Source organism: Neopsephotus bourkii, unplaced genomic scaffold (assembly GCF_033783945.1).
Source record: "Neopsephotus bourkii isolate Nb327-2 ecotype Australia unplaced genomic scaffold, CSIRO-AGI_Nbou_v1 NB_398, whole genome shotgun sequence".
Lineage (NCBI taxonomy): Eukaryota > Metazoa > Chordata > Aves > Psittaciformes > Psittacidae > Neopsephotus > Neopsephotus bourkii.
The window spans coordinates 691,389-701,585 of NW_026900902.1; the positions used below are offsets into that span (position 1 = coordinate 691,389).

The 10,197-nt window shown below is 43.0% G+C and overlaps 1 protein-coding gene across 1 annotated transcript; it reads right to left on the reverse strand.

The window, feature by feature from the left end:
- Window positions 1-705: 705 nt before the first annotated feature.
- Window positions 706-7,144, reverse strand: TEX30 (testis expressed 30). Its single transcript, XM_061349261.1, has 5 exons — window positions 7,058-7,144; window positions 5,026-5,256; window positions 3,563-3,614; window positions 1,925-2,133; window positions 706-1,060 (listed from the first exon to the last, which is right to left on the reverse strand). The coding sequence occupies exons 1-5, from the start codon at window positions 7,073-7,075 to the stop codon at window positions 887-889; spliced, it is 684 nt and encodes a 227-aa protein (XP_061205245.1). The 5' UTR covers window positions 7,076-7,144; the 3' UTR covers window positions 706-886.
- Between the last annotated feature and the right edge of the window lie 3,053 nt (window positions 7,145-10,197).

Below are 10,197 nucleotides of genomic sequence, written 5' to 3' on the forward strand. Positions count from 1 at the left end.
GTGAAGATTTACCAACCGTATCCAGGGCTGCACGAAAAGGAGCTTGACCAGCAGGTCGAAGGAGGTGATCCTGCCCCTCTGCTCTGCTCTCATGAGACCTCACTGGAGTATTGTGTGCAATTCTGGTGTCCTCAACATAAAAAGGACATGGTACTGTTGGAACAAGTCCAGAGGAGGGCCATGAGGATGATCAGGGGACTGGAGCACCTCCCATATGAAGATTGGCTGAGAAAGCTGGGGCTGTTCAGCCTGGAAAAGAGAAGGCTGTGTGGAGACCTCATAGCAGCCTTCCAGTATCTGAAGGGGGCCTACAAGGAAGCTGGGGATGGACTCTTCAGGGACTGTAGCTATAGAACAAGGGGTAATGGGTTTAAACTTGAACAGGGGAAGTTCAGGTTAGATATAAGGAAGAAATTCTTTACTGTGAGGGTGGTGAAGCACTGGAATGGGTTGCCCAAAGAAGTTGTGAATGCTCCATCCCTGGCAGTGTTCAAGGCCAGGTTGGAAAGAGCCCTGGGCAATGTGATCTAGTGTGGGGCATCCCTGCCTGTGGCAGGGGGTTTGGAACTAGATGATCTTAAGATATTCAAACACTAGTCAAAAGCGTTCACTGAGTGGCCTGCATTAGTAAGTGGTGTACAGGTATTTGTATAAAAACATGAAAAACAATGCTGCCCTGATTTAAAATATTTTGTGAACTTTCCGTCCTTTAAAAAGGTTTTTATTCTTTTGCATTATTTTTCATTCATACAGAAAAAGTTTTATTTGCATTTACACTTAGACCTCTGAAAACATATGTTTAAAAAAATACACCTCTCAGAAAAAAACAACCAAATTTGCCACACTAAGGAAAAACTAAGTGAAGCCATTGCTTAAACACTGCAAATCATTTGTGCTCCAGTTCCATATTCTCTCTAAGCCACAAAAACACTTGGGCATTTATTTCTTCCATGACATCATCTGCTGTTCGTCCTTTGACTGCCATCCCATGGTTTGCTTTATCAATCCACTGGATTTTTTTAGGGGCTTTCATTTTGCTTACCACACCTTCTAGCAGTTGCTGCAGAGAAAGCAAGAATGAAAAAGTCAGAAGATCACAGCTGCTACAAACTGCAACTCCTGCATCTTTCCTGCTTTGCCTGTGCAACACCTAACAGGCAGCTCTCAAAAACAAACAGATCTGCATGCACATTAAAAACACCTTAATAGAAAAGATGTGATGATCCTGTGTTCACTAATGGAATGTGCTCAAAGGCTCACCCCCACTCAAAAGCAGAACTGCAGGAAGTTAGAACTTCTAAAGCCACAAGTCAACCCTGCGCAGACTCCTTCCCCACGATGAAGGAATCCACTCTTGCTGCCAAAGGGTTGTGCCAGCAATAAAATGCCAGAACTTTGCAATATAATTATACGGAGACTGGCCTTGACTCCCTTCAACTTTCTCAGCAAACACATCTAAGAACAGCTCAAAAAGTCTTAAGAGCTTTCCCCATTAAGAAGGCACTCCAAGGATCTGCTCTTTGTTAGCCTGACTTATTTTGGTGACAACTCCTCATGAAAGCATTGACTCCTTAGAAAATGCCCAAGCATGGAAACGCCAATTGCACATGCTCCCAAATTCAAGCTGAACTGTTCAAGAACAACAGGTACCATTTTGCAAGAGAACAAGGCAGAAAGCCACTGTATTTGCTGTTTTAAGCAGCAACAGAAAGCACCACCACACTTCCTGATGTCTGATGACGTTTCCTACCCAAGGCTTCCTTCAGAAGATATATATATACATATATATATATATATATATAAAGAGAGAGAGAGAGAGAGAAGGCTGTTAATCAAAGTCACAGCCGTGTACGCCAGTACAGATGTCACTGGGACTCATTCCTCCCTACTACGCCTTCACAGCAGGATTTACAAGGGTACTCACTTTTTCACACATCTCATCTGCTGATCCCGAGACAAACAGCACTGGACACCTGATCAATAACAAATCTTCATCCCGGAGCTTGGACTGGAGTTTTGGTCGATGCAATGGGTAAGATAAACATACAAGACCTTGAACGAAGTCATCATCATCATCACCCTGGCTAAGCTGACGTACCACAGATGCAGCAGCTCGTGAGCCCATGGAGCGGCCTTTCTCCCATGTTAAAATAAAGGAAAAAAGTACATCTGCTGTCACTTCATCTATATTCTGTTTGAGTAAACAACTAAAAATGAGTGTATTTCAGCCAGCGGCAGTAAAAAATGCTAGAGATAATTTTATTCATCTACTCCATGAACAGTATTAATCTTAATTTCAATATTTTTTCTAAAATATTTGTCTGATTATATTATGATTTTACATCCCCCCCTTAAAAAAGAAGGGGGGGGAAGGAAAAATAAATAGAGAGGGATCCTTTGCAATACTGGAAAGAACATAAGTCCGTCCTAGGGGCAGAAGGAAGAGAGAGACAGGTCCTATACTCCAGACCCTTGAAATCTGAGATAGCAATGCTAATATCTTGCACAATTTTTGTTTTTACAACCTTAATCGGCTCAGATTAAAACCAAATATTTATGCATCTTACTCCCCAAATAAACCCAGCAAGTGTTTATGCACACCTCAAACTTCAGCCTACAAGTAGAAGGGAGGGGAAAAAAAAGTGTGAACTTGTAGCATGAGGTCAGTCTACAACAGCAAGGTGGTATCAAAATATCTCCTCAAAGAGAAGGCACATGAGCTGACAATGCTCTGTAGTTGAGTGTTAGAAGTGTCTGATTCCAGTGGGATTACCTTGCATCAGCGCAGATTTCGTTTCACTTAGAGAATTTTCAGAGTTTCCTGTATCAAGTTATTCCTAATCACACCCCTCTATTTCCCTTTTCACATAACTGGTTTTTTTACCAGCCTCTAGGTTTTATCTACCAAAACCTATTTTGGGAAAATGGTTTTCCATATATCAGTAACCAGAATTCTTCAAGACCTGCAGTTAAAAGGTACAGTTGACTATCAGAGAACATACGCCCTGCAATTTATAAGTGACAAAGAAGTTTTCTCCCAAAGTACATGGTCTAATGCTCTTTCCTTCCTGCTTCTGGAGCGAAATCTGTGGCATCACAAGGAGAGTCAACAGGTCTGGAATCTGAAGAGAGCGGCAGGTCAGATGCTCCCACGTGTGACCCCAGCAGCAGTGAGACAGCCAAGCTACACACCTGCCCTGTGCAGCCACCAGCTACTGGGCTGGCAGCATTCAGCTCCAGGTTAAGAGACCCAAATGCAGAGCTGTCAGCAGGCTTTGCACCACTGCTCCCAGTGGACCACTAATCAATTAATGAAGGTTAGAACATTCAGCTGTCAACAGAGATCTGAACTGCTCTCCCTAGGCAACTGACCAGTGGAGCTTCATTCAGCTTGTTTCCATGTCAGACAGCAAGCTTTTAGTGCCACCTCAGACTGACAGCTGTCATCCACATCTGTTCATCCACCTCCTACCAAAATGGGACAGACTTCAACAATGGAGTAATCGCATATTAACTTTAGAGACAGTATAGGAGTGAAACTTACAGATAATAAAAACAATACCTGCAAGGAAGACACCTGAAAGTTTATAATCATCAGAAAGCTTTAGGTATTCCTAAAGAAATGAGATAAAGAGAAGCATTACAAGTCGGAATTAAGACAGCTGGGAAGCTAGGGATTGTTTTGTTCCTAGCTACTAAACACAAAACATGAAGCTCTTTCAGCACTGCAGATTAAACAAAAAACAGATACATACAAGTTGCTTTCTTCTTTTTTCATACAAATACTTTCCTAACATTTTGCAGGAACAACATAATAGACATAAGCAATTTCACATTAGCTCTCAGCCAAGTTTAAAATATCAGATGCCCTATCCAGTTCCCAAAACATAAACGATTACTGTGTATCAATTTACAGTAACAAACCAGAAGCACACTCTTAGCTTGTAGAAAGGCAAAATAAGTTAGCACAAGTGCCCTTCACGGAGGTCACGTATTTTCAATGAAAAGATTAAGACACAGTCAGTTACCTGCCAGTTACGTCTGACAGAAAAGATAAAATTCAGCAACAAATTTTTCAGTTTTCAGGAGGTAACTAACCAGATGTTATTTTAGCAGATGCCTTTGAATTGCCTTTGCACAGCAGCAAATGAGTATAAACTCACTATGTTCTTCATAAAAGACTAGAGAACAGATCTAGCAAAGTCTAACTTCAAATTAATGTACATAAAATCACAATTAGTTCCTTAATAACTACCCTTAATTCCCCTATAAAAAATGTCTGATGCTCAATGCAAAGTGCTCAAGCTGCCTTCCCATGCCCCAGTAAAAGTAGCTAGATAATCAAGAAAAAATTTCCCCTCCTTCCTACATGTTCCAGAACAGGAAAATAAGATGGTCCTATCATAACGAAACATTGCTCATTTTAACAGAACCTATGTACATAAGAACATCTTAAATAAGGCAGCAGCAGAAGAGGTAAACACACACATGTAACAGTTCAAACTGATTTTGAAACCAAAGACTATTTAGGTTATAGGCCTCTCATATGCTACTCCTAATCTCTTGTGCTTCAACTCCTCCTATGACCTGGAGTCCCCTACTCCTTCCCCAAAGTCTTGTTCTCACAGCTACCGACCCCCAGAGGCTCAGCACAATTCCTAGGTCAGTTTTCCTACATAAGCTGCTTCCAAAGCCATTTCCCTTAATTCCCCTCCCCTCACCAAGCCCTTGCAGAACACCCATCTCCTGTTTCCATCCTAAATACTTCCCTTTTTTCAAGCTGTAAGCTCTCTCATAAAACACCCTTGCTTTCTTCACATCCTTTTCTCAAGCTCTTCTTTCTCTCCTGGCACCCAAGCCCACATATATGCTACTGCCCATATAAAAATTGATCCTACTGTTGCTGTTCACAAGCAGTGCTCCATTTAGCTAATCACTTCTGCTTTTCCTGCTGTTGCTTATCTCTGGTCATGATTTAAGAAACCCAGAAGATGACACCCATGGCAGGATTTGGTCACTTCTTACCACAACTGTTTTGAAGGCCTTAGCCCTATAAGCAATGTTAAGGCCTTTACAAGTAAATCGTAGGCACAGGACTCCATGGGATGCAAGACAGGCTGCCAAAGACACTAAGTGAGGGAAGTTCATATCTCCTCCAGCTCCATGGGTAAGAATCACTCCATATGTTGGTTTCTTCTCTGGAACAGAAAAGACAGCATCGAGATACTTGTTTCCAAAAGGTATTTTCACTTTAACCTGAAATGAAACAAAACCCAATGTAATTAAAAAAGAACATGTTTCCAGTCTACACATTATGACAAAGAGAAATCAGACAATTAAGAAAGAAGCCAAAACTGCAAGTCCAATTTCATTTCTTCTGCTTAGGAGTACTAAATGAGTAACTCTAACTCTGGCTCAAATGTGTTCCATGCAATAATGGCAAGTCACTTTATCACTCCACACCTTATTTTCTCCATTAGAAAAGGAATCATCCCCAACTTCAAAGGATGCTTCAAGGCATAAACTCTCGACCTTCTCTATACAGCTATTTGAGAGCTAACTGCCATATTTGACTTGAACATTAAGTCTTCCACAGTAAGAAACATTAACTCTCTGTAAGACTTAAAAATAAGTAAGAAATATGGATTCTTCTATAACTACAGTTTCCTACAGTGGAAAAAGTATTTTTATCTCACATGTCCCACTTACGTTATTAAATATAAGAATTAAGGAAGTGTCTACATGTTTATTACAACTGAATTACTTTGGGTCTGTAGAGCCATATGGAGTATATATGATTAAGAGAACCCCATGCTGACAGCAACTATTTCATACTGTAGCTGTAGGATCAATGTACAAGCTTCGCTACCGAGGGAAAACACTAAAAGTAGTATGAAAAATGGATTTGAATACACTAGGTTTAGAAATTGCAGGCAACTATAAGGAAACCCCCACAGGCATTACTTTTCCTTATAACGCACTCAATAACTGATGGCAGATGTCAAGATACATATACACATTTCATGTATACCTGATATTGTAAGATAAGCAAAGCATTTACTCTCTAACTAGGAGCCTGAAGCACAGAATGACATGACATGAAGACAGCCCAGCAAACACTGCCAAGTGACACAGTGGTACACACACTGTGGAGCAGATGCCTGCATATGGCACCTCTATATAGCAACCTCCTCTAGTGGAAGGTGTTCCTGCAGAGGGCAGGGGTGTTGGAACTAGGTGTTTTTAACACCCGTTCCAAACCAAACCATTCTTATTATATAGTCAACGACCGAGCTTTCATCAAGGACAGGAGACAGCACAGGTTCACATAAAGCCAGCTTCAGGCTGGCAGAGAGCCTCGTTGCGACAGACATCTGGAGGAGCTGAACGAGGCACCCGGCCAGCTGATGATCTGCTGAATGACAGGGGGCTGCAGCGGCTCATAGATAAAACACCCCGGGGCACGGAGAAAGTACTGTTTCATTCCACAGCTGCCTCCCAGAGGCTCTCTCTGCTTGGTAATGGTCCTACAGAAGCACAGCTCGGGGCAGGAGAAGGTTGTCAGTGACCTCAGAGAGGAACGCCGGCGAGAAGGCAGCAGCCGGACACAGCCATGGCAGGCGGCTTGTCAGCCGGGGCTGCGGCTGCCCGAGCGCCAGGCCGCTGCTACGTGAACACACCAGCCTGCACCGGGCTCAGCCCGCATCCACCTCCACGCATCTGCTGGGAAGGGAGGGGAGGGCAGAGGGGCAGCGAATCCAGCCCCCGGCTCTCGGGGCTCTCCCGAGGGGCACAGCAATTCCTGCAGGACCCCACAGACGCAGAGCAGACACAGTGACCCGCGGGCCGCTGCTCCACTGCGGCCTGCCCAGAGTAGCCCGAGTCTTTCCGACTGCCGGGGACCCCTCGGGGCTCGCCCCGCGCTCGGGGCCTCACGAACCCCTTGCCGTGCTGCGGCCGAAAAGAGCCATCCTCAACCGCTGTCCTCCCCTCGGGTGTCCCCGGTACACAGACTGATGAGTAAAACCACCCCCACGACAGCAAACTCCGACCGTACCTCTGCCCACCCGCCCATGCCGCTGCACTTCGAGACGTCACGTGAATGACAGCCTTCCCCTCCACCGCTTGAGAGAACCTCCCGCGGGGGGCGGATACCGCGGTGTTTGATTGGTCTACAGGCGAACAAGGCTCCGCCCACAAGGGCGGGGATAGGCTGCTGGCCTGGGTGCAGAGAGGTGATGGTAGGGCGGTGCTGCCTGTTTGTAGGGGGTATGAGGCGATGCTGGGGTGAGAGTTGTTGTCGCTGGGCTGGCCGGGGCCAGGGGACACCGCGATTTATGCTCACTGTACATGGAAAACATGTTAGTATTACTCATGGAAAACAGTATTACTCAAGAAATAAAGCAAATTGCTTCGGAATTGGTTGGAAAGTCAGGTTCTTGCTGGCTTCAGGGAGTACAGATGTGATCCTTGCTATGAGTTAGGTGCCCGGAGCCACATGAGACGATCCTTCTGGGAGTTGTCAGGGCACCGAGTCTACGTGGTGTTCACAAAGGAGAGAGACAGACTACATGGGTAGTATTTTAGGTACTAACATACTGCTATCCCCTGGGCTGACTTTACTGTACTGTAAAAAATCTAGTGTGCTCAAAATGCAGTCTTAAACTGATGGAAGACGGCATTGATATTCTCAACAACACTTGCAGTATTTATATATTGAGTGTTTCACAGATGGAATCACAGAATGGTTTCGGTTGGAAGGGACCTTACAGCTCATATAGTTCGAACCTCCCTGCCATGGGCAGGAACACCTTCCACTAGACCAGGTTGCACAAAGCCCCCTCCAACCTGGCCTTGGACACTGCCAGGGATGGAGCTGATTACACAAAAAATTCTAAAATCTTACATGGCAAGGTATTTAGTCAGAGATCACATTTTTTTCCATCATGAGTGTATAAAACTCATATAAATTAGGATACCCTTTTGCTTAACTGATCCAAGAGGCCATCAACAAATGGAACTATGTTTTCCACTTACCATCTGCTGGAAAATAAGCACATTTTGGCTTGTGCTCCAAATGTCTTGCTGTGCCTCTGCCGGTTGGATATCGTCAAACATTGTCATCCAAACATTGCAGCCCTATGATAAATGAACCTGTCAGAGCAGCTGGATGCACCCACTATCCTGGTGACCACCCTGCCCTTTGAGGACTGCCAACCTCACAGGCAAATTCCTGGCCCAGGCATTATTATTATGAAGTGTAAGTGTTAAGGGCAGAAGTGGAGAAGTTCAGTTGTAATCAAACTGAGAAAGACAGGAAGGTTTGTCTAAATTTCTACCTTGCCTTAAGAAATATCACGCTAAAGCAAGATGCAGGATCAGAAAGCTGAATGAAAAGCACAAGCACAGCCTGCATGAGTTGTACACCTTTCACTGGGAGCTGAATGGCACAGTGTTCAGGTAGTGGCTCCTTGAGCCACAGCTCACATCTGGGGGGTCCGGCAGATTAGGGGAAAGAAGATGCTGCAATAATGTCAGATTAATCTACCCTGGGTAGAGATCACACTATTCTGATTAATACTTAATATCCATTAAACCTTTATAAATGAGATACTTAGCAAAAGAGGACTGCGAAGATTTGTTATCCCAAAGCAGTTACAAACTCAACTTCAACTCAGAACACAGTAACGAAAGAAAGAAGAAAAAGAGTTAACAAAATCTTCATATTCTAGCTTTTTTTACTTCATTGCTTTCCTTCTTGTACTTAATGGATAATGTGCTCTGGTAATAATTTTGGTGGTGGTCTGTTTCTTTCTTGGTCTGATTTTTGCGTTCTCCCTTTTCAATTTTTCCTCCCTGTTCAGTCCTCCTGCTTTATTTCCTCTGTTTTATTCCATACTGTTTTCAGAGTGGTCCTTGAGGAGCATGCCTCCCATTAAATAGGTACACGTCTAACCCCTCTCCACTGGAAAACTACTTTCATATTCTGTCTGCATGCAGCAAGCTGCTGTTGTCCCACATCTGTGTTTCACCTGGCCTTCAAGAAGCCAATAAATACACAGGATCAAGGTATTTACTTATTCATGCCTGCAGAGATGGGTGCTGGCTTTGTGGAATTACCACCGTTGTACCTGGGTATTGGTTTTTAATTCTGCAACATTTCTAGCTCCTCAGAATTAGGTTTCTGTGCTTTTAGGGGGACATTTAAGTAGATTCTGGTTGATTTTCAAGTGTTCTGAGTAACTTCTGAAATCCAGAAGTATTCATTGCCAGCAGTAATTGAAAACCATAATTGCTTTCCTTTATGTGCAAGTATGAATTAAACAGGAATTAAAAGTTTACGTTTAAGCTCCCACCCTTGAAGATACTGACTATAAGTCTTTTCTGAACTTCTGAATTAATGTTTTTAATTCATTATCGAAGAAAACACGGTTCCTTAGGTGTGTGGCCTCATTTGATAACTACCCTTACATCACTCCTGGAAATAGATGTTTATTCTGAAAACAGTATGTGCTGTATACTAATCTGAATTTGCCACAAAGTATGAAAATTATGTAAGGTATGTGGCTGGACATGTCTCAATGAGAATATATGTTGCGTATTATTATAACCTATACACTGCTGTAAGCACCTCTGACAGATTTGATATACCAAAGACAGCTGGGTTTGAAGAAACAGTGGCTGTTTGTCAAAGAATGACATTATCCACAGCCTAAACTTGGGACCTGTTAACTTTCAGTAGCACATCAGACAATCCCTGTTCTTTTCCTTGGATTATAAAGACAGCTTTTCATACCAGAGACTTACATTTTACGCAATAGGAACAACAGAGATGACCTTTCCCACTAATCTTGTGTTGGAATAGGTTTGTTTAGAAAAACGTATAAAAATAGTTATAAAAATATAAAGTAATATGGGACTTTCGTGTATTTCAGTGCAAAATAAATGAAGGCTGAAGGGCAGGGGATCAGAAACAGGGTTTTTTTCTATTCTTAACAGTTTTAATAAAAGACCATAAGAATTATCATTTTCTTGCTTCAGGCTGGAGACATACATGTTTGTTTTAAAAGTTCAACTCTCATCTGATTTAGAAACTTTACTTTTGCCTAAGACCTTCTGTTTTTTTCCTTCCTGGAGGATGTGGATACAGAGGGACAGGTACCTAAAGCACCTTTACTGATTTTCTGAAAGTGATCA

Bases quoted from the DNA above. Each gene is read 5' to 3' on its own strand.
- TEX30 (XM_061349261.1), bottom strand. The intron at 3,615-5,025 runs GTAAGAAGTGAC...TCATTTCTTTAG, and splicing joins AGGCCTTCAAAACAGTTGTG to GAATACCTAAAGCTTTCTGA. The intron at 2,134-3,562 runs GTATTGTTTTTA...CATGGGAGAAAG, and splicing joins TTCAGGTGTCTTCCTTGCAG to GCCGCTCCATGGGCTCACGA.